The following is a 25,636-nucleotide window of genomic DNA, read 5'->3' on the forward strand; positions in this document are numbered from 1 at the left end:
CACTCTTTCTTTTTTCACTGTTAAGCTTGTAGGGTACCTTATCATTTTCCAAGTGTTATAGGTATATCAATCCTACTTTTATAGACAATTCAACAGAAAGTCAGAAAATCTGAGTGGACAGATTGGGATTTGTACCCAGTTCTATAACCAATGCTCTTTTGAATAAATCATGCTGCAGGGATAGGTATTTAAAAGGGATTGAAGAGAACATATCCATGGCACATTGTAAAAAATACTACCAAATTTGGAAGCATGTCCCTTCTTTTTTTGGTTTAACTACTCGCCCATTCAGTAGCAAATAGAATCATGGATTTGTAGAGAGAGAAAGAATCATTATCAAACGTAGTTTTTCATTTGTGCCCACATTGACGCTTCTGTTCTCACCTAATATTTCTTTTTTATCATTATTTCCTCTTGAGAAACAGCTGTTTCTCCTACCAGGGTTGAGCTGAGAATAATAATAAAATATGTTTGTGTTTTGCTTTTTGTTGGGAAGGGTAACTGTATTATAGACAGTTCTTTGAAGTATGAGAAACACAAAGTAAGGATGGCTAAATTTAATTTTTCTTATTAAGAAATTAGAGGACGGTTGAATAAAGATGGCAGATTCAGTGCTTGTATGTATTCTACCAATCATCTAAGAGCTCTGTGAAATGACAAAAAGTAGATACTTAAAAACCAAAATAAATTTATAAATTTATAAATCATCAATGAATCAGAAATATTGAAGGATCACATAAGATAGAACATAAATAAGATCTGCTCAATGCAGAAATAAGACCACAGGAAACCATAGCCCTACAACATTTGCAGAGAAGACTGGTATGGACATACACTAACTGTAGGGATCCTTAAAGCCAAGAGTCAATAACTACAAGAAGTTGATAACCCTGGGTGATTAATGAAGCAATATCTCTTTGTTCTTCTTTTATTGGGTTAATAAGTAAGAAGCAGTTGCATTGTCCACAGCACAAAGCACTGTGATGGGCAGCAAGAACTGACTGGAAAAACAAGGCCCCACTGTAGAGAGGTGGGGAGACCACACGGCAAGAACACAAGCCCCTGGTCCAGGCAACACATTCCATTTTCTTTCTACAATCACTCAAGACAGGTGAATGTGTAAGCAAATAAGGATTCCTAAATTTAAAAATGAGCGTAAAACAAAACGTCATCACTATTACAGGAAAACTAGCACAATAAGAGGCACCAAATTCAATAAGCAGAACTGACATTTAGTGAAAAGACTTCATAGAGCAAACAGAAAAAGAATTTAAAAATATGTAAGTAACGTGTTTAGAAAGACACAATGAAACAATGGATTCTTTTAAAAAATTAAACATTCAAAAGTACAATGAACACAGCTGAGAAGTAAATTAATAAACTAGCATAGTCAGTTGACTAATCATTCCAGGACAGAGAAAAGAAAATATGAAGGAAAAGTCAAGAGATATGAAGGGCAGATTCAGAAGGTCCAATATCTCCCTAGAAGGATTTGCAAGATTGAAGGAAGGAAGAGAAGCAGGAGATGAGGTGAAAGAGGAGGAAAAGGAAGTTAAAAAAAAAGGAGGAGGAGGAGGGGCAAGTTCCAGAGAGGAAGGAAGTTTTGAATCCTAAGATGTAAGTAGTCTATCAGGTCCTGAATAGAGCAAATAAGGAAAAACCCACGCCAAGCTACATCCTGGTCAAATTTCAGGAGTCAAAGGGAAGAATCTCAAAAGGCTTCAGAGAAGGGGGAAAGGCAGTTTATAGACAAGGGAATATGAATTAGACTGCCTCGGACTCTTCTTAGGTGACAATGGTGGAAAAGAGTATGAGGGGAAATTATTTTGAACTTAAAATCCTATAATCAGCCAAGCCAGCAAACAAATGTGAAAATCCAAGTAAAAACTTTCCAATATATGTAAGGAGTCTTGAATTTAATTCCCTTTTCTATAATAATTGAGCATATACCTCAATAATACAATGAAATAACTATGGAGGAAGACAGATGCCAGAAAAAATAGTGAGTGAAGAAACTGATGGAATATGGTTTAGCCCAAGTAGTGTTATATTTGTAGTATAAAGAAACAGAAACTAAAAATTCACAAATAAATGACAACATGGAGAATGGGTATGTGGGAGAAAGAAAGTGCAACTTTATTAAATTCTTCTCCTGGTCAGCAGAAGACTCTAGTTACTAAATAATGGTAACTAAATTCTAAATATATGTGTTAAATATTCTAAGAGAACCATTAAAAAACCAGTGAGGGATATATTATATATAACTTCCTAACAGGGACAAGGAGAAAAAGGGGACGGGGAAGGGTAAGCTGTGACAAAGTGAGAGAGTGGCATGGACATATATACGCTACCAAACGTAAAATAGCTAGCTAGTGGGAAGCAGCCGCATAGCACAGGGAGATCAACTCGGTGCTTTGTGACCACCTAGAGGGGTGGGATAGGGAGGGTGGGAGGGAGACACCAAAGGGAGGGGATATGGGGATAGATGTATACATATAGCTGATTCACTTTGTTATAAAGCAGAAACTAACACACCATTAAAAAAAATAAAGTTGTACTAGTTTCAGGCTTACAGCAAAGTGATTCAGTTATACATTATATATATATATATATTCTTCTCAGATTATAGGTTATTACAAGATATTGAATATAGTTCCCTGTGCTATAGTAGGTCCTTATTATTTATCTATTTTGTATATAGTAGTGTGTATCTGTTAATCCCAACCTCCTAATTTATCCCTCACCAGCTCTCTCCCCTTTGATAACCATAAGTTTGTTTCTACGTCTGTGAGTCTATTTCTATTTTGTAAATAAGTTCATTTGTATCATTTGTTTAGATGCCACATATAACTGATATTGTATGATATTTGTTTTTCTCTGTCTGACTTACTTCACTTAGTGTGACAGTCTCTAGGTCCATCCACGCTGCTGCAAATGGCATGGTTTCCTTCTTTCTTATAGCTTAGTAATCCTAACTCCATCTCTTAAACCTCTCTTGGCCTTGTCTATTATCACCATCCCTATTATCACTACCCTGGTCCCAGCCCAAGGGCTCATGTAGATTTTTTTTCAAACTGGACTTCTGCCTCAGCCTCTTAACTGTTTTCTTTGGCCCCTATATTGTCCTGTAAATCCATTTTTTATAGGGCAGTGAACATGATCTTTCTAATCTGCAAATCTGCATTCCTCTGCCTGAAATCCTTCAATGCCTTCCCATTGTTCTAATAAATGCCCATGGCTTATAAAAACCCATTATAGTATGGTCCCTGCTTGCCTCTCAAGCAATCTTTCTCCCCACATGCTCCCACTCTCACTCGCAACACTCTGGTCATTAGAATTCATTGGTTCCTTAAATGTACAATGCTTTGTCTGACCTCTGGGCCATTTTGTACCACATTTCCTCTCCCTGAAGACTCCTTCCAGCTCATCTTGCCTCACCCTTTGCCTTACTACTTACTCTTCAGCCCTTAGATGTCAATTTAACTTTCTCTTCCTCCCAGAAGTCTTCCCTGAACACCAAGTTCAGGTTAAATGTTTCTCTTCTTTGCTTCCTTGATGTCATCTACTTACCGCTATGGTACCTCTTATCAAATTCCATTGCAGCTGCTTTTTTTTTTATGGTTAGCTCTCTGAAAGCCAGAACCATTATCTGCCTTAGTTATTCCTATATTCCAAGACTGTAATACAGTGCCTGGCACAAGATACATGCTCCAAACAAATCTGACTTGATTAGTGAGTTAATGAATGCTTTGACACAAGCAGTGCCCTCTTCAGAGTGTCTTCCTTCTCACCCTTGTTCACTAGGCAAACTCCTGCTCCCCGTGCAAGCCCCAATATCATGCCTCCCTGACTCCTTAAGAGAATCACAGGGCACAGATCCCTGTTTCCTTTGTCACCTTCCGCCCCATCATCACTTTTTATCATTTGTTTTGCTGGTGAGTCTGTTTTGCACACCAGACTTCAAATTCTCTCGTGGAAGGACCTATATTTTCTTCTCTATTAGCCTCCATTACTTGGTAGAGAGCATATACTCAAATACTTGCTAAAGGTAGGAGAGAGTACAATAATAAAGCTGGGTCTGATTTTCTTCTGAAGGTGATATGCTTGACTTAAGGAAATTGCAAAATAAGTGTTGTACATGATTTGTTCATGGTTATGTTACTGTAACAAGAGTTTAGCTTACCATGGGTACTAGTCACTAAGTTACAAGATTTGAAGTTCTCTCATTACATTGAAGTTCATGCCTTACCTATGTTCTTTGCTCAGATGTGTTCAAGGCTCCATCATGTGGAATAATCTATGGCCACAATCGTATATTCCAAAGTAAGTTTTAGGAAAAAGAGATTCATGGCATCATAAATCATTTGAACCAATTTTGGAAAACATGTTAAAAGGATGCAGGCTGCTCACAGGTCTCTTAATATTTTCCAGGTTGTCCTATTAGCTCTATGTGAAAAGGGGATGATGTAGATTTTTATAGGTTAATTATTGGAAGTATCTAGATCAGTGGTTCTACACAGGGTGATTTTGCACTCTGTGAGGAATTTGGCAATGTCTGGAGGCATTTTTCATTGTCACAAGTATGTGGGAGAGTGCTAATTGCATCTAGTGGGTAAAGGTCAGGGATGCTGTTAAAAATTCTACAATGCACAGGGCAGCCTCCCATATCAAAGAATTATCCAGTCTGAAATGTCAGTAGTGCCAAAGTTGAGAAACTCTGACCTAGATGAAATAAAAGTCCCACATTTCACTCAAACACACTTTCCTCTTCCAGGATAGAACATAAATAATACTCAACTGACAACTAGAAGACCAGAATACAGTTCCACTCACGTGTCCTCACTCTTATATTTTGATTTTTCACCTTTAAAATGCTATTTTAATATCTATATCATGGGATCGTTATAAAAAATAAATGTGATAATGTACAAGAAAACCTTTAGTTCAGTCTGGCAAATCGTAGTTGCTCAATAAATGTTTGTAAAAAACAAGTGCGTGAATACACAAGGAATGTTTGGGGGTTTATGGGGTGCAGGGGAATAGAAGTTACCCTGGATAGTTCCTGAGTGTATCACTCTTTTTAGGATCTGTACACACATCACCACTTGTGAGAACACTTTACAGAAGAATTGGCATCGACAAAGACCCAGGGAGGTGTTCATACGTACTTTTTGCTCTTCTCTCTCTATGGCTGCATTGCATTTTTCTATTCCCCAGTTTCTCAAAAAATCTCTGAGATAGCCAAACAGCGTTCCAATTCCATATCCCAAGTAAGTGAAAACCATAACATGTAGGGGTGCTTCCTCAAAGGATTCAACAATTGGCTTATAAAAATTTGAATTTCCATTTTGCTGAAAAGAAAAAAGAAAGTGGAAAATTACTACTCTTCCATTACAATAAACTAAGATATTAAAAATTTTGGACTTTCGACCTTTTACATTTCAAAGAACACATTTAAGATTTGAAGAACTGCTTGGAGAAAATTGGAAATTGATCATTGAAGAGGGTAATCAGCAATGTACATTTTATTTCACAAATCCTAATGAAATAATTAATTCAGGCAAAAATTCTCAACAGATTCTAAATCCATTAAGCAAAAAATTAATAAGCAATAGGGCTTTTGCAAGATGCCAAAGTATAACCCTATTAGTTACTCCCCAAACACAAACTTGGGGTTACACCTTAGCCAGGTGATCAAATTACATCACAGATGTTAGAACAACTCACCACTCTATGCTCTTGTCATGATGTAATACTTAACACACTGATGACATATTTAACCTGAATTTAGTCAAGCTCTAATATCTGACTTCCATTTTACAAGAAATATCAGGTAAATGACTTCATGAGGAAACAGATAATCCACAATGTGGGACTTTTTATATGGCAATTGGCTTGGGCTTTAAAAGCAAAACATAAACAAGTGGGACTACATCAAACCAAAAAGCTTTTGCACAGCAAAAGAAATGATCAATGAAATGAAAATTCAACCTACAGAAGGAGAGAAAATATTTGCAAACCACATATCTGATAATAGGTTAATACCCAAAATATATAAGGAACTCATACAAGTAAAAAACAAACAAACAAACAATCCAATTAAAAATGGGAGGAGGACCTGAATAGACATTTTCCCAAAGAAGACATCCAAGTGGCTAACAGTTATATGAAAAGGTGCTCAACATCACTAATCATTAGGGAATGCAAATTAAAATCACAATTAGATATCACCTGACACCTGCTAGCCCGGCTGTTACCAAAAAAAAGAGAGATAACAAATGTTGGTGAGGATATGGAGAAAACGGAGCCCTTGTGGACTGCTAGTGGGAATGTAAACTGGTACAATCATTATTGAAAACAGTATGAAGTTTCCTCCAAAAATTAAAACAATTACCATATGACCTAGCAATCCCACTTCTGGGCATATATTCATAGGAAATGAAATCAGTATTTTGAAGAGATATTTGCACTTCCATGTACACTGCAGCATTATTCACAGCAGCTAAGATTCAGAAATGATCTAAGTGTGTATTGACGGATGAATGGATAAAGAAAATGTGGGTTTTGTACACACACACATGAATATTATTCAGCCACACACACAAAAGAAAATTCAGTCATTTGTAAAACATAGATGAACCTAGAGTATGTTATGCTAAGTGAAACAAGCCAGACTCAAGAAGCCAAATACTGCCTTATCTCACTTATATGTGAAATCTAAAAAAGCTGAACTCACGGAAACAGAGAGTAGACTGGTGATTACCAGACAGTGGGTGGAGAAAACAGGGAGGTGTTGGTCAAAGGGTACAAGCCTTCAGTTCTAAGATGAAGTTCCGGGGAGCTAATGTACAGCATGGTACCTATAGGGAGTAATATTGTATAGTATACTTGAAATTTGCTGAAACAGTAGATCTAAAGTGTTCTCATCACACGCAGACACACACACACACACACAGGTAGGTAGGTGAGGTGATAGATGTGTTAATTAGCTTGATTGCGGTAATAATTTCATAATGTATACATATATCAAGTCATGTACACCTCAAGTACATACAATTATTAGTTATTAACTATACCTCAATCAAGCTGGAAAAAAAAAGAGTAAAGAGTGGGGGAGGGAACTTAAGAGACACCCAAGTGCACTGTGTATTCTTTCATTAGATCCTCTTTTTCTGTTTTTTTGTAAAAAAAAAAACTGGTAAAAAATACATATTTTGAACAACTGTGGAAATCCGTATGTGTACTGGAAATATATATTATTGAGGAGTTAATTTTGTTAAGAGTGAGAGTAGTATTATAGTTATGTGGGAGGATGCTTTAATCTTTGTCAATGCATGCTGCAGGATTAAGGAGGGTGAAGTGTTATAACAGCTCTAATTTTCTTTCAAATGCTTCATCAAAAATTAAACACATACATAAAGCAATTTTGGGAAAATGTTGAATCTAGATGGAGGTTATATGGGTGGGCGATTGTTATATTATTTTTTCATTTTTCTGCATGTTTGAAAATTTTCATAATAAAAAGTCAAAGTAAATATTTCTCTCATTTATTTTAGGTGTCACCATGCTGGTGGAAAGTAGACTTGTAATATCAAACCATTCTTATTCCTGCTTAATTGATTTTCACACGGTAGCTCAATGTTTGCTCAATGCATTAGTGAATAAATTATTCTTAACACTGCTAATTAAGTTTTTGTCTTTAATAAATATTTATACATTTATTCATATTTTTATTCAACAAATATAATACAATCATTGGATTCCCTATTTCCCAATGAGATGATCCATAAGAAGTGTTTTGACCATTTTTAGTGATTTACAGGAAACTGTCAAATGTCTACTAATACTTAATTTATTAATTTAGCTTACACATATATATTTAAAATGATGTATTATATAAAAATTATGTTAATTAGAAATAATGTTTTTGCTACTCTCATACTATAAGCACCATTAGATTTCACAAACACAGTTTTCTAGCCTATATTGCCTTTATTTCCTCTATTCTGTTCGAGATGCAGTATTTTTGGAATCTGTGTGACAGTCCCTGGAAGTTTCATCCCAAGCCTCAAAATATGTGACAATCAAAAAAAAAATCTATCTGATAGATGAATATTTTTTATTTATATTACTTGTTTTTAAAGTAATTTTTAAAAAGCCCTTTTATAATGAGATTTTACACTTGAATAGCTCAGTCAAAAGCCCACAAAATATTATTAAATCTTATTAAAATTCCTTAACTCCTTATTATCCATTATATCAGTGTTGTAACTGAGCAGGGCCCTATGCGGCCTTCCCAGAATAGACCCACCCCATGTCATCCACCTGCTGTTTTTCTGTAGGAAAACTTTAGTCAAAGAATAAATTTAATCAGAGAAGTGAGAAAATGCAGAAAGAAAGGAAAACAGTCAAGCAAGACAAAATAATAATACCTTAGTCATTAAACAAACTCAAGGACCTTTAGTTCTTCCTCAAGGACTATAGATAATATTCTGAGCCATGTCCTTTGAGCTGTTTTGCAGATACTGAAGCCCCAAGCAGGTGGGAGAAGTTAACTGTATGCTGCCCACAAGCACGTAGACCCCAGACCAGTTGGAACCAGGAGGTCGATGATGCTGATTCCTCATTACCTCACCACTGACCAGTCAGAAGAATGACCATGAGCTGACCACGTCCTGCTTTTAGAACACTGTAAGACTTCTCACTACCCCTTCCAGGGTGGGACACACAGTTTGGTGGGCATTAGCCCACCGTGGCCCCCTTTGCCTGGCAAAGCAATAAAGCTATTCTTTTCTACTTTACCCAAAATTCTGTCTCCACCTTTCTATTCAGCACCAGAGTACAGAGGCTGAGTTTTGGCAACAGTGTCTTCTCCAGACAAACCAAGCTAACATTAATGGACGTTGCTTTCGTCTAATATCTTCCCCAAATGCTACCGGGTAGTTTAAAATAATTAAAGTGAGAGAGCATTGCATAATATGAAGTCTTGAATGGAAGGTGAAGGAAAGAATATAACAAATACCTTGTATTTGGGAACATAGGGCACTAATTGGATGTCTTGCATGAACCGTCAACATGCTAGGCTCTGGGAATTCCAAGATGAATGAGACAGACCCCGTCCCTGCTCCTGAGTTCTTGACCTCCCTCTATGCCCTCACACCAGTCGTAGGTCTGATGGATGGCCAATCTTCCTAGTCTAGTATGAACATTTGGCACCCTTCCTGGGTTCTGTTCTGTCTGAGACCTTGGAACTGCATCCATCTCTAGCATGCCTGGTGACTTCCTGGTCCAGTTAAGATCCACCTTCTGGTTCTTTCCACATCATGGGGATACCCAAGGGGCTTCCCTCCTTCCTGGAGTTGTCCAGACTGTAGCAAAAGGGGCTGAGAGCCTCATGAAAAAGATTTGATGAACTTTTGTGACTGGTTTGGTATGAGGTCAAGGAAGAGGTCGTGACAGTATCTGCGAGGAGTGTTATAAGAATGTGGATAAGAAGAAAGCGGAGATTAGAAGGAGGACTGATTGTGGGGGAAGACAATGAGCGTGCACGGGACCTGCTGAGTTGGGGTGGTGTCTGCTTGCGTAAGTGGGGGTATTTGGGGGTAGTTAGAGATGCAGGAAAAGAGAAAGGCCTGGCTGAAGTATATGATCTAGGACTCAACTACTCTGAGGCCCAGCGTGAGCCATGGTTAAAGGCAAAAGTGATAAAGCACAAAATAAAAAGAAGAGCAGGAAGCTTGGGACCAAAATTTGGGACCCCCTGATTTTAAGGGCACTGTAGACGAAAAAGGGTGAGTGAAGGGCATCCAGCGTGGGTGACTTCAGAACCTTGATTTAATGTGCTCACAAATGAACCCCTTGGGCTGACTTAGAGGATGGCTAAGTCACATAGGCACATATAAAAAGAGAAACTTCCAGGACATTCAATGTCATCTTGTGAGGATCAGTGGGTTTTCCTCTTTTCCTTACCTGGCCCTGTAGCCAGGTAACTGTGCTTTTCCTAACTGTCCTCTGCTGCCCCCCGTCTCTCACCTTCACCCCACACACATAGACACCTTGGCTTGCCTAATATCTACTGTTTAAGACCCAGTTATGACTTCACTTCTTTTTTTTTCTTTTTTTTTTTTGCGGTACACGGGCCACTCACTGCTGTGACCTCTCCCTTTGTGGAGCACAGGCTCCGGACGTGCAGGCTCAGCGGCCATGGCTCACGGGCCCAGTGGCTCAGCGGCATGTGGGATCTTCCCAGACAGGGGCACGAACCCGTGTTCCCTGCATCGGCAGGTGGACTCTCAACCACTGTGCCACCAGGGAAGCCCCTGGCTTCACTTCTTAAGAAGATCCAGGCTAGGTGTTATCACTACATAATACCATTATAACACTCACCACATTGTATTACAATAATATTTTTAGGAAGACAAGTTATTTAATAAAAGGACAGAAAATAAAGGATCACTTGCAAAAAAATAATAGCTTTTATTATCTCTCACTCAGGCCTTTTGAATATTTCAAATATTTTCACACTATTGTCCATTGTGGTGGAGACTGGCTGTGCATCAGACCATTTTCCTCTCCTCTTTCTCATGGCCACGCTACATGCCCCATGTCCCTTGCAGACGTGTACGACTGACCAATGTGAAGTTGGTAGAAGTGAAATGTGCCATTTCTGTGCCTGGCTCACAAGAGCTTCTCTCATGATCCATCTCTTTCTCTCTTTCCCCTATTGTCATCTGAATTCTGATGGCCAAGGTGACCTTGGAAGTCACACATTGTCATCTGCAGAGCTTTGTCAGCCTGGTGCCCTGAATTACTGTGTGGAGCAGAGTCTTCACCTCCTCCCCCTCCAGCTTCCTGCCACTGCCCTTAAGACTTAATATGAGTGAGAAATAAACTTCTATTGGGTTATGCCACTGAGATGTGGTGGCTCATTTTTTATGTCATCTAGTATTATCTTAATGAATAGATACTATAGGAATTGTGTTAAAATTCTTTCATGTCTAAATCTTGTTTAGAAGCGTTTGGAAGAAGTCTGAGAACTGAGTTACCTCCCCAAGCAAAAGGGTGCATCAGGACCTGTCTTCACTGGCCAACAATCAAATTTAAAACTGGGGAATGTAAACTGGTGCAGCCACTATGGAAAACAGTATGGAGGTTCCTCAAAAAACTAAAAATAGAACAACAATATGATCCAGCAGTCCCACTCCTGGGTAATTATCCAAAGAAAATGGTAACATTGATTTGAAAAGATATATGTACCCCAATGTATGAGTGTCTATATATATATATATATATATATATATATATATATATATATGGTTCAGTATTATGAAGTGTACAAAAGGAAAACCAATGAACCATCTCCCTCCGATCCAAAGGTTGTTAAAAATTAAGACAGAGTAATACTCTGATTTTTACCAACAAAACAGTATGTGCTATAACACTTCCAATCTGAGAGTTGTACAACAGGTATAATTTAGCTTTTACAGAAAAATTCTTTTTGCTTAAAGTACATGCCCTATTCTTGACAACAATAAAAATAACAATAATAATGTTAAGTAGCTAACATTTAGTAGGCTCTTATGTGTGTCAAGAAGTATGCCAAGGGCTTCCCTGGTGGCGCAGTGGTTTATATATATATATATATATAATGGAATATTACTCAGCTATAAAAATAGAATGAAATTTTGCCATTTGCAACAACATGGGTAAATCTGGAGGATATTACACTTAGTGAAGTAAGTCAGACAGAGAAAGACAAATACTGTATATTCTCATTTATATGTGGAATCTAAAAAAATAAAACAAATGAATATAACAAAACAGAAGTAGACTAATAGATTCAGAGAACAAACCAGTGGTTACCAGTGCAGTAGGGAGGGGCAAGATAGGGGAAGGTGATTAAGATGTATAAACTACTATGTATGAAATAAATAAGATACAAGGATGTAATGTACAGCACAGGGAATATAACTGATATCTTATAATAACTTTAAATGGAGCATAATTTATAAAAATATCAAATCATTATGTTGTACACCTGAAACTAGTATAACATTGTAAATCAACTGTACTTTAATTAAAAAAAAGATAGAATGGGATAATCAATCAGTCAATCAATAAATCTGGTGAAGTTGTCAAAGATTCAATTCTTGAGTTATTGAGCATCTCTGAGTGTTAGGTGGTGCATGACAGAAATAAGTACATTATAAGACTTAGGCTTCAGGGACCACAGAAGTCAGCGAGAGAGACAGACAGACAGATTATAAACTTGGAACTTTTTGCGGGGACAAGTTCTTTATGTATTAACTACTCCAAACTTTCTTTGTAGTGATGCCCAAGTTCAGTCGTTGAGAGGCTCAGCTGTTTTCCCACCATCTTGGTTTTCCCATCCACCACCAGAGAAGTTAGCAAAGAATTCAGGGAAGCCCATGAAGAGTCCTACCTTCCACACTTCCAGATTGGGAAGTCAGGGATTCACAGAAAAGGCAGGATGGCTTGGAGAGGACTAAATGGAGTCCCTAGCAGTGTGCCCCATGAAAATCTGCTGTAGGATTGAGTGAATGAGAGAGAAAAAGAGAGCCAAGATTGGAAAATATTGAGGAAGGAGGTGAGGGCCTTCCAGGACAGGAGAACCAGCATGGGAACTTGTTAGTGAGTAGAAACGAGAGGAATGGGACCTTGCAAGGACCTCATGTGTTGCCTGCTTGGAGATGTGGTATGTAGTGCCTGCTGAAATTGAACAGGCCTTCTCTGCAGGGTAAGCCAGACTTTCTGTTTCAAAGAGCAGTGAAAGAGAAATGCAGGGAAGAAAGATTTGTAGGATCCCAGGATCCTACCTGGGATGACAGCTGGGGTGGAGGCCCTAAAGTCAGCTGGACATAATTGAACTCTGGAACAAAGTGGCTGCCCTTCACCACCCTGCAATGACTGCAATCTTCTAACTTTACTCACAACCAGCTGGATCACTTGAGAGGCACAGAGCTTTTCTGAAATTATCCTGATAAACCAGAGAAACCAATGCATTGTTGTTTTAATATCATTGAAATTAACTACTACCTACTATCTTCTTGTTCACTTACGATGTTCTCAGTCCAGGTGAGAACAGTGCTAATCTCTGAGGTGCTCAAAGCTTTTGTGGCCATGATTTTATTTACTTACATGGTATTCCTAAGAGGTCGGTTGTGGATAGCAGTAATAGAATTAGAATTATCTTCACTTAATAAGACAGTCACAGGGCATTAAGCAATTTCCCCAAGGTTATAAAGCAGGCAAAGTCAGGATGAAGTTGAATTTCTCAAGTCCACAGCACCAGAGTTGAATCAGAAAGAAGCTTTAAGTTAGACCTTTGAGATGTGACAGATTGGAACGTGTTTCAGAAATAACCATGGGGTTGACTCTTTGTCCTTCCCAGGTGGGTACTGGCAGCTGTCAACACTCATGGGACAGCTGACTACCATGCGCATGTACCTGTGCTAGGCACTGGGTCATTCAGGTAGTTTCTCTTATGGCTTCCATCCCCATGGAACTCATGAACTAAGGCGGGGATAAAACGTGTGTACAGAAATGCAACACTTCAGGATTAGAGAGCAAGAAGTCTCCAGTGGCAACATCCCAGAAGTCTAATGTCATTCCATATTTATACATTTGTTCATTTTTTTCCTTCCTTTATTTATTTATGTTTTTAATTGCAGTATAGTTGATTTACAGTGTTGTGTTAGTTTCAGCAAAGTGCTTCAGTTATACACACACACACATATATATATATATTCTTTTTCACATTCTTTTCCGTTTTAGGTTATTACAAGATATTGAATATAGTTCCCGGTGCCATACAGTAGGTCCTTGTTGGTTATCTATTTTATATATCGTAGTGTATATCTGTTAATTCCAAACTCCTAATTTATCCCTCCCCCCCACCTTTCCCCTTTGGTGATCATATTTGTCTTTTATATCTGTGAGTCTATTTCTGTTTTGTAAATAAGTTCATTTGTATCCTTTTTTTAGATTCCACATATAAGTGATATCATATGATATTTGTCTTTCTCTGTCTTACTTCACTTAGTATGATAATCTCTAGGCATATTTGTTCATTCATTCATCCAACAAATACATATTGAGTCCCTACTCTGTGCTAGCTGCTGTGCTTTGTCCAGGTGACACAGTGGTGACCAGGAAGGACAGAACCCCTGACCTCATGACACTCATAGTCTATATGTGAACCATCCAATACAATAATCATTAGCCACATGTGGCTACTTACATTCAAACTTAAATCATTCAAGTTAAATACATTTAGAGATTTAGGTTCTCAGTTACCTGAGCCACATTTCAAATGTTGGACAACCACACGTGGCTGGTGGCTACCTTACTGGGTGGGACAGTCACACAGTATTTCCATCATCACAGCAGGTTCCGTTATTCTGAGGTCTGCAAATTATAGCCCACAAGCCAGATCTGGCCTACCCCTTGCTTTTGCTATTTTCTTTCAAAATAAAGTTTTATTGGAACACAGTGACACCCGTTTGTTTATTGTTGTCCATGGCTGCTTTCACACTGCAAAGGCAGAGTTGAGTAACTGTGACAGGGACTTCGTGTCCCAAAGAACTGAAAATATTTACTGTTTGGCCCATTACAGAGAAAGTTTGCCAGCCCCTGGTCTAGATGGAAATATAGACCAGAGCAAATACTTACAAAAAGGGAAATGAAGGATAAGTCAGGGACCTATGGAGGGGATAGGATGGGATCTGACCTAGTCCAGGAAAAGAGAAAGGCCTCCCTAAAGAAGATGACGCTTAAAATAAGATCTGAATAGTCAGTAGGAGTTGATGAGGTGCAGTGCTACCAGCAGGAGGAAGAACCCAAAGAACTGTGGGGAGGGAAGGGGGTAGGGTGGTGGGCTGGCAGGGGTAGTGAGGGGGCAGGCATGGCTGTAGGTCAGTTCTAAAAGGGGAACTCCATCCACTTTGTCCATCATTAGTACTCCAGGGCTTAGAAGGGCATCTGATACGAAGTAGGTATCCAATAAATCTTTGATGAATCAATGGATGAATCGGCAGGGAGGTTGTGCAGAGCTTGTAAACTGAGCTTAGGACCACAGCCTTGATCTTGACAAGGGAAGCCATTGATGAGAGCTGTAAGCAAATGCCGGCCTAAAAACCTGATCTGATATGTGTTTTCAAAAGGCCCCCTGCAAAGCCATGCATGTGAAAGGGTCTTTGGGGAGCCCCGACATACCAATGATTCACAGTGATTCATGGTTGTGTGGTCGGTAATTTTGAGAAAGATAAATATCATATGATATCTCTTATATGCAGAATCTTAAAAAAGATTATACAAATGAACTTATTTGCAAAACAGAGACTCACAGACTTAGAGAATGAACTTATGGTTACCGGGGGAAAAGGATAGGGGGTGGAGGGATAGATTGGGAGTTTGGGATTGACATGTACACACAGCTATATTTAAAATAGATAACCAACAAGGACCTACTGTATAGCACAGGGAACTCTGCTCAATATTCTGTAATAACCTAAGTGGACAGCTATATTAAAATAGATAACCAACAAGGACCTACTGTATAGCACAGGGAACTCTGCTCAATATTCTGTAATAACCTAAGTGGGAATAGAATTTGAAAAAGAATAGATACTAGTATATGTATAACTGAATCACTTTGCTGTACACCTGAAACTAACATACCATTGTTAATCAACTATAATCCAATATAAAATAAAATAAAGTTTCTCTTGTATCCCTTGCAGAAGAATATTTGATGAAACATACTTGTTCCATTGATCCTGAACACTTGAACCTATGACCAAAAATCAAAAGGAAAGTGTTTCCTGAGCTGCATGAGAATGAACCAACACCAGAGATGTGCTTTGCCATGGAAGTGAGGTGTGTACTGTAGCATCTCCTTCCCATGCCAGGCAGCTGATGACTCATAGGTGAGTTAAAAAAAGGGTGGGGCTCTGGAAGCACACAAAATGTGGTTGGCTGAGCTCAGGGGACTGAACTTGGATTAGAAACAATGGTTTTTCTCTTTGAATCAAATTGAAACAATTTCTTCTTGCACCTTGATGATGCTGAACTACCATCTCTGGACCCCAACCAAAACTTCTCGTTCTCTGAACATGGACAAAATGGTGCCTGCCATTCAACAACCTGAAGGAGCAGGAAATCCCCCTACCCAGAAAGAGAGAAAGTTGCCGAGGATTCCATTGTTCTTCCTTCCCTGTGTGTTTATCAGGATTTGGCTCATGGCTGTACAGACCTATTCTCCTTGCCTCCTTCCTTCTTCTGCCTATCACCCTATAAAACCACTCACAATTTATGCACATCAAGAGCAGCCTAGGTTCATCTTCAACCTATAACCTGACTCATCTTTTGCTTGCCTTTGAAGACAGAATGTGTCCTTAAAGAGATGATGCTTAGTTGAATGTATACAGTTTTTTTGACTGGAATCTTTGATGTTCGTGGAAGGCAGAGCATATTTGATTTTCCATGAAAACGTTTTGCTTCTTGGGAAAGTAAGCATAATGTCTCCAAACAACCAATTGCCCAAGAGTATGACAACATAACAATTTGTTTCTTTGCTTCCAAAACATCTGATAACATCCATGGTCACAGCTATAATTATCTGATTAACTTTTCTTATGTGGTATATAATGTTGAAAAAAAAGTAACTTCTCCCAGAGCAGTGCTAGCCTTGACTAATTTTTACCTGTACTCCTGAATCAACTGTTTAAAAATTCCAGGCATTTTTTTTTTAGCCATCGTAATTTATGAGCCCTAAGTAATGGCTGGGTGCAAGGCATGAGTCATCTGATTGGTATAAAGATTGATATTACACTTAAAAAAAAAAAACTGACATTTGTGACCTATTTATTTCAGCCATTGTATCATTTTCCCAGGTTACTATGTGGAGAACTTCTGTGCCTTAGTCTGTAGACACCTGACTCAGAAGTTTTGCAAAGAACTGACCGATGGGAAGCACAACCCCATAGACAAAATGCCAGCCCCTTTTGCGTAAACTTACAAACCAATCCGTCAAATCTTACGTCGGTTGTGAGATTTTCCCAAGTACCCCTAAGTTATTTGCACGGTTTGGCAAAAGTGTTATTGCCAAGGGCTCCTTCGGGGTTTGTTTTGGATTCTGTACTATGAAAAGCAGTATTGTGTAGAGGCTCTAGAAACTGGCAGTGGACAGGTGTGCGTCTTGCCCTGGATTGGCCATTTTGAGATATGGGCAAGTGTGCCTCAGTTCTGTTCTCTATTCTATTAAGTGAGAAATGTGTCACTAAGATCTAGAAAATGAGATAACATGCTTCTCTGAGATCTGAGATCATTTCTGCCATGATTATTCCAGTATTTGAGATGATCTGGAGTCTAGTTTCTTTCAGACTATCAGAGTAGGTGACTGGGAAACATGCCATCTTGCAAGACCTAAGAATCCTTAACGCATCATCAATGTCATTGCCTTGGGGAGACTCAGCAAAGGAACCAAGAAATTAATAGACTTGTGCTCCCCTGCTGGGTCTGGAAGCAAGCCTTCATGATGGCATGTGTTTAAAAATGGAGTTGAGGCTGTACAAGGGCTCAAAAGAAGGTAATTCTGGGGAGTACACATGCTACATGCCGTAAGGATGTAAAGACAAAGGTCAATGATTTTTAAAGAAAGATTTATAGGAAGTTGTGCTGTCTGGTGTGCCATGTAAAGCCTGGCTATGGAAATCTAAGGTAGAAACTAACATTTTGCAAGACTTTTAGAATCTTACAGATTTTTAAAAATTACTAAAACTGACACCCAAATCTGCTCTTCTGAGTAAGTGTATTAACCAAAATAGCACTTTTTCTCTTGCTGTGAATTAATCTGCTGAAGAATAGAGGTGCTGATTTTTTTTTTTTTAACTTCCTACCTGTTCTTGTAAAGGACCAGTTGACAGAGTTGTATGCACTGAGTAAGGGCTTGAAAAATACCTACGTGTCCAGTCCTTTGAGACATTCCTGAACTTAGAGTTAAAAATGTCTGGGATTCTTGTCCAGCTCTGTCCCCATCATCCATGTGTCTTTGGTCTCATTATTTTTCTTAGCTCTGTTTTTTTCATCCCTAAAATGGGTCAGTAGCACTCAAAACTTCACAGCATTGCTGTGAGAGTCCAACGAGACGTCGGATATAAGAATCATTATAGTTGATGCTGAAGGTTAAAGGGGCAAAACATTGGTCGCTTTTTAAAGAAATCATTCTAAGCCATGCATGTGCCACCATATTTACTTCTTACAACGACTCTATTGGGCAGGCACTACTATTATCCTCATCTTCCAGATAAGGAAACTGAGGCACAGAGATTAAGCCGCTTGTCCAAGGTCATAGAGCGACTGATGTGAAGCTGAAATTCAAGCCCAGGCAGTGCGAAGGGGAGGCCCTGCTCCCAACCTCTATATGATGGTTCAGTTTACTAGGACAGTAGGGCAGGAGGTGGCAACAATTTATGTGATATTAAGGGTCAGAAAATCCTCCTATTACTTGCCACCCGTGTGGGTGATTATCTGACCTCTTTGAACCTTGGGTCCTTATACGTGAAATTTGAAAGCAATAGGTGAGAATTAACAATACTTCAAAAAGCGTAAATACGTGGTGGGACCTTGTGTGTGGCGGCAATCATTAACTGTAATTAATACTGATTTCTCTGACATGCTTTTCTAAGATAGGCAAAGAAGGAGGCTTTCTCCACGTGGCTCTTATTTTGGGAAATAGGAGACGTCTTTACGTCTTCCATGAGACAAATGCAACTTTGCATCATCAATTTTGATATTGAAGCTAAAGAATTTGCAATAGCAGATGCCACTCTGAGCCATCAAATACTGTAGTCCCTGGCTGTTTGCTTTCACAGGTTGGAGGTTTCAGAAACAAATGCACCTTTCCAGAAAGGGCCTTGGTCTGGGTGTCAGGAGACCAGAGTGGGGGAGGGTGCCTCACACTGGTGTGACCTCTGAGACAGTCACTTCGTTTTGTTGAGCTTCATTCCTCCATGTGTAAGAAGACAGGGCATGGTATGGAATTTTAAGAATTTCTACAGGGAGTTCCCTTCCTGCCAGCTGGATTATACTCCAGACAAAAAGGGAAGATGGCTCTTGAACCCGTCAGAATTTTAGATGTACAACAGGGGAGTTTCTCGAGTGAGGTAGCCTCCTGCTGAGTCTTTCATCTCATAGATGAATTTACACTTGATTCAGCTCATGGTTTTATAAAATCTTTGCACAGTCAAAACTATATAATGAGACCTTTTCCAGCAAGAAAAATCGAAAGGTAGTGTAGGTCAAAATTCATTGAATGGAATTATCTGCACATTTTGTCTCAAAAGAAGAAAAAAGAAAGAACGATGGACAAATATTGAAATCTGGTTAATAATTTGCATGTAGAAGAGTTTAGGGGTGAAGTCTATTGATTCTCCAACTTTCTTTGAAATGCACCAAACATGGTTTGATGGATGAACAGAGGGACGGATAGACAGACAAACGTGTGATGAAACAAATATAGTAAAATGTTAATTGCAGTTTCTAAGTGGTAGGTATATGAGATTCAGTATAGAACTCTTTAATTTTTCTGTAAGTTTGCAAATATTTACAATAAAATGTTTGAGGAGAAAGCTTTTTTTTTTTTTCTTCTAGTGATAAAGACATAGACCCTGGGGTCAGTCTGCACTAACTAGAGGTTTAATCTTAGACAAACTTACTTAACTTTTCTATGACCAGTTGCCTCATATAAAAAATAGGGATGGTAATAGTATTAAAGTCATAAGGTTGTGGGAATCAAATAAGTTTGTATTTAGAAAGTTCCTAGCATATAGTGTGATGGAAAATTTGTTAAATGAAATATTAAAAATCATTTCATATACAGGGTCACGAATGGGGAAGCAGATTCTTCTGATTTTTCATGGACATTCAACCCTGAGAATGCAGAATTTTATTAAAACCAGATGACAGGTCTGTATACCTTGAGGTATTAGTCATTTTCCTTCTAATCCAGGCATATTTCATCTCCTATTAAGAGGTAGTAGAATCATCAGGATAAATCAATAATATTTAATTTCTATTTTCATCTCCTTCAAAAAGTTCCACCTCCTTAAAGCATATTCCCTGACCCCAAACTTAGAGTATACATAATATCTGGATATCGATATAAAAGCACGTAGCTACCTGCTCACACAAAAATCTAGTGATTTAGTGATTTTTACAAAGAAGGCAGTGAATAGTAGTCATGTTCTCCAACAAAGGATGGGAAACCTTTAATTAATATTAGGTAAATTACTAATAAATTAGAAATTAATTAGTGTATTAATTAATAAGAGGTTATACGCCTTGAAATCTGCAAGAAGCTTGTGTATCATATGAGTGGGACCTTTTCAGTCTTTTAAAGAACCAGGCCTGTGGACAGCAAATGGCAATTGAAATAAACAAAACAAACTGAAATATGAGTTCTTACAAACACTAGATTAGTAAAAACAGGTGGTCTTTAATCATTGCACAACTGTTATTGAGCACCTATTGTGTACAGGCTCTGGTATATGTTCTGGGGATTTGGCAGTGAGATAGAAATCTCTGCCTGGGTGGAGTTCCCATTCTAGAGCCAGAGGCAGACAATAGATAGGAAATAAATTCAAGTGTGTGTGTGTGTGTGTGTGTGTGTGTGTGTGTGTAGATGGTGTTAAGTGCTAAAGGACAAAGCAGGATCAGGAAAGGGAGTCAGGAAGAAAGTATGTTGCAATTTTTATAGGATTGTGAGTAACATTTGACTTGAAAGAAGGGAGGTGCAGGCACCTGGATATCTGGGAAGTACAAATGGGGGAGGATGTGGGAATGTCCTGAGGTGGGAGGATGCAGGGCTGCTGGCTCTAGGGTGGCTGGAATACACTGAGCCCTGGGAAAAAGGAGATGAGTCAGTGAGTCAGTGAGGACCAAGCCATGGCTCCTTGTGGCCACTGTAAGAATTTCAGCTTTTACACGAGACTAGGGTACAAAAGGCCATGAGACGTTTTCACTTACTAGAAAACTCTCTAGAGCCCTCCCTGCTGTAGAAGCTGTCTGAGGCAATCCTGCCCACAGTCCTGGCTTGTCCTTTTCTTCAGATGACCCAGCTTGGACATGGTAGTGAGGACACCATCTTGCAGGCGAATCCTCCTGGCTCAGCTGTTCTAGGTCCAGCCAATTGAGGCCCCAGATATCCTGGAACAGGGAAGAGCTGTCTCCACTGAGTCTTTTCTGAATTCCTACCCAGTGGAATCCATGAGCATAACAAAATAGTTGTTGTTTAATGTCATTCTGTTTTGGGATGGGTTGTCATTCTGTAATGAATAACTGGGACACAGGGAAAAGGCATGAGGCTCCCGTAACAATCAAGGTGAGAGATAGTGGTGGCTGAGACCAGAGTGGTTGCTGTGGGGAGGTGAGGAGTGGTCAGATTCTGGATATCCTGTGAAGGTAGGATCATGAATTTGCTGACTCATTGAGTACAGAAGGAAAAAGTCATGAACGATACCCAGGTTTTTGGTTTGAGCCACTGGAAGGATAGAGTTGTCATTTACTGAGATGGGAAAGACTATAAAGGAAACACGTTAGGGACAGAGGGAGGGAGTTTCGGGGGCTCAGTTTTGGACATGTTAAGTTGGAGATGCCTTTGGTCATCCAAGCGAAAGATCAAGGAAGCAGTTGGAAATGACATATATATATATATATATATATATATATATATACATACATACATACATACATACACACACACATACACACAGCTGCACATATATACATGTACATATAGTAATGAGACAAGGTCAGATCATCAGGAGAAATCTGCAGTTAGAAAAGAGAATGGGTACAAGGACTGAGCCTTGTGTCACTCTATTGTTCAAATATCAAGGAGTTGAGGAAAACTAGGAATGGACACTGTAAAGGAACAGCTGGTGATATAGGAGGGTCATAACCTGGAAGCCAAGAGAGAAAAGGGCTTGAAGGAGGAGGAGCAATTATTGTGTCAAGTGCTGCTGACAGACCAAGTAAAATGAAGTCACCATTGGATGAGGGAATTCAAGGATTTAAGACTATCATTTATTGAGCACCTATTACGTGCCAGGCATTGTACTGAACACTCTTACAATAGCAGTAGAGGGGTAAGAGCTGCAGGCAGACTTTAATAGATAATAGTCACTATTTATCAAGTATCTACTACACGTGCGATAGTTACTGGGAGTCTTACATACACTCTCTCATCTAATCTTCACCATTGCCTTGTGAGGTATGGATCAGAGCCGTGATGCTACTTTCGCAATGTGGCACAGCTGGTAGGGAGCAAAGCTAGTACTCATACCCAATTCTGCTGATGTCAGAGCTTGTCTTCCAACTATCATTCTTCCTTAAGTGGTTCCCTGGGAAATCCTGAGGGGTGCTGGCGTATGAAAAGCCACCAGGAAAGAATTATCTTCCTGGGGAGTTCATTTATACTCAAGGTTTTCAAGGAGGATATAAAAGTAGTTTTATAGTAAAATAAATATTATTAAAATAGTATTATAAAGTGGGGTACAAAATTCTAATATAAATTTTTAAATAAATTAATACCACATGTGGGCTTGTGGTCTGAGTCATTTTGGCTTATGTTTGGTTTTCTCTCCTTGATAGATCAATTTATGAATCCCTTTACCCTGTCTTCTCTGGAAAGGCTGATTTGTTGGTTCTTCTGAGCAGGGTGTGAGAGCTGAGGTTCTTAACCTGGGGATCTGAGAAAGTCAGGAAACACATGAATCCTCTACGTGGAAAATTCTGTAATACAGAAAGTATCTATCAGCTTCTCAAAGGATTTTTGACTTCCAAAAGGATAAGCTCCACATGGCAGAGAAAGAACAGTCAGGTATAAGTTGTAGTTGACAGGATAATCATAATTTACACATAGCCTTTTCCTGGGCAACTGTTGAAGGCCCAGTTATGCCACATCTAGAGAAAAATAATGGTGACCAAGCTATATGAGTGCATTGTCTAACAAAAGGTGTGTGTGTCACTTCCTACAAAGTCTGAGAGATGAAGCTTGAGCAGTGAAATGGTATCAGTTCTATGACATCTTGTCACCTAATATTTGAAATCAGGGTTAGTCAGAGAAATCTAGTACAACTGGTTGGGTCATAATTGTTCCTAAAACTTGCATACTCCAGGATCAAGTATTAATGTAACAGCTCAGGAAAATTAAGATGTAAGATACATCTATTGCTTTTAAAAAATATAAAGTAAGTCTAAATTAAGAAGATCCAAATTCCCTGAATCACTCTATTTATGACCTCTTATTTTTCTCATCCTATTTGCCTATAGTTCAGAGATTACAGATTTGTGGCTGGTAGCAATGTCTCATCGAACTCTACACTATTGGAAATTTGAAGCATTAGATGCCAATACTTAAAAATCAGGATATTCTCTCTCCCTCCCACTCCATCTGGATTTCCGGTTTCTTTTGAAAATCATAAGATCTGCCAACATGGGACCTGCTTTCTCTCATGGTGACAATGACCTTTGTTCAGGTAAACCCTTGCTTACCCCTTCCTGTTGTCCACACCAGGCCTTACCAGCCTGCTGGGCATTTGTAATCTTAACCTCTGCTGTAATCAAATGATCTTCAATGTGGCAAAACTTTTGGTTGGAGCAGGATTTAGAGGGAACTGTGATGGAGGAAGTACATTGTGGAGAACAATTCTGAATACTTCTCTGAACTATGTTCATAGTGTTTGTTTCCAAAGGTTTAATCTAAATTGTGAATTACTGGTCCAATGACTTTCTTTCTAATATGGTGGCAACAACTTCTTATCACATGAATTTACAGGTTGATATACTTTAGAATTCCAGTAAAACTACATTAGTTCAGGTCAATTGAGACAAGGTGACAATACTTAGTAGAAAGATTAAATCAAGTGTATTTCAGAATAAATGTAGTGGATTTCTTGAGAGTAATTAGGTTAACGTCAATCTACCTCTACTTGTGTTTCTAAAGAGAATCATTTTCTAGGAAACTTTAACCAATAGACAAAATTAATTTATAATTGGCAGATATTAAATATACTTTAAAACACGTATTCATTTAATTAACAAAACATCTGAACCAGAACACATACATGCTTCTTTGCCTGCTCTTTCTTCATAGATAAGGCAACAAGTTACAGACCTCCTCAGATTGAATAATTACACTTCAGATTTGACAGCACTCAAATGATTGTGCTTTTGTGTAGTTGATATTTGAGTTCATTGTATTTGGTTTTACCAGCCAGACACTCATCTTAAGCATACAGTCCTTATACAAAACACAAAATAAAACACAACAAAAGTGTAAAGCTTAGGGAAAGGCATCTTTGCCAAAGATTGATGGCCAAAACAAACTCTTTCCTCAAAATGAAAGCACTGAAAATGGTTGTAATGAGACTGTACAATGATTTCTCTAGGCATTTTAAAGAAATAGAATATACATGTGTTTACATGTTTATTGTTGCTTAGCAAACCACCACCATACTTAAAACAACAATCATTTGTTTGCTTGGGACTTCCCTGGTGGCACAGTGGTTAAGAATCCGCCTGCCGATGCAGGGGACACGGGTTCAAGCCCTGGTCTGGGAAGATCCCACATGCTGCGGAGCAACAAAGCCCGTGCACCACAACTACTGAGCCTGCGCTCTAGAGCCTATGAGCCACAACTACTGAGCCTGCATGCCACAACTACTGAAGCCCACATGCCTAGAGCCCATGCTCAGCAACAAAGAGAAGCCACCTCAATGAGAGGCCCGTGCACCACAGTGAAGTGTAGTTCCCACTCGCCGCAGCTATAGAAAGCCCGTGCACTGCAATGAAGACGCAATGCAGCCATAAATAAATAAAGGTATTAAAAATAAAAAGTCTGATAAACAAACTCAGCTTTAAAAAAAACCCCAATCATTTGTTTGCTTAAGAATCTGTAATTTGGGCAGAGCCCAGTGGGGACAAGTCATGTATACTCCGTGAAGTATAATTGGAACAGATAGACTCCAGGGATGGAGGATCCACTTTTAAGGTAGCTGACTCACACAGTTTACAAACTGGTGCTGCATCTTGCCTAGGCGCACAGCAAGGATACTTGGTTTCTCTCTACTTGGGCTTCTCTTGAGCTGCTTGGGCTTCCTTCAGATGTGGTGGCTGGGTTCCAAGAGTGAGTGTTCTACGAGGACTGGGTTCAAGCTTCAAGGTTTTTGGTAAAGGCTCAGTTTGTTTAAGGTCCTCAAAGCAAAATGGACTAAAACCAGTGACTAAGGATCATGATAGTAAAGACAACTTCATCCATATCACAGAAGGGAAAACAGGCCTTTGTCTGCCCTACTGCACTAAGAACTCAGCAGGGTTTCTTCTTTCTGGAACATACTTTTTAAGCCATAATTGAGGCTCTCAGTGGGAGCCAATTTCAGCTAAGTAACACCTAAATATATCTGAGCAAATAGGTTCTGGATGGTCCTTCCTTCAGAAAGAGCTGTTGGAAAAGGCAGTAGCTTCCCTGATATTTCCTGCTGCTCTTAGGGAAGCTTCAGTGTCCAAAGATATTCACAGTCTTGTAGGAGCACTTAGTAATGAACCTTTAGGATCC

At 39.0% G+C, this 25,636-nt stretch overlaps 1 protein-coding gene across 1 annotated transcript in view; it reads right to left on the minus strand.

Annotated features, from left to right (window-relative positions):
- The window catches only part of SPTLC3 (serine palmitoyltransferase long chain base subunit 3), a 128,120-nt gene that overhangs the window by 100,854 nt on the left and 1,630 nt on the right, over positions 1-25,636 (minus strand). The window contains exon 2 of the mRNA XM_007450199.1: positions 5,169-5,351. Coding sequence (XP_007450261.1) covers positions 5,169-5,351 — 183 coding nt within the window. The remainder of the gene's footprint in view (positions 1-5,168; positions 5,352-25,636) is intronic.

Source organism: Lipotes vexillifer, unplaced genomic scaffold (assembly GCF_000442215.2).
Source record: "Lipotes vexillifer unplaced genomic scaffold, Lipotes_vexillifer_v1.1 scaffold137, whole genome shotgun sequence".
Lineage (NCBI taxonomy): Eukaryota > Metazoa > Chordata > Mammalia > Artiodactyla > Lipotidae > Lipotes > Lipotes vexillifer.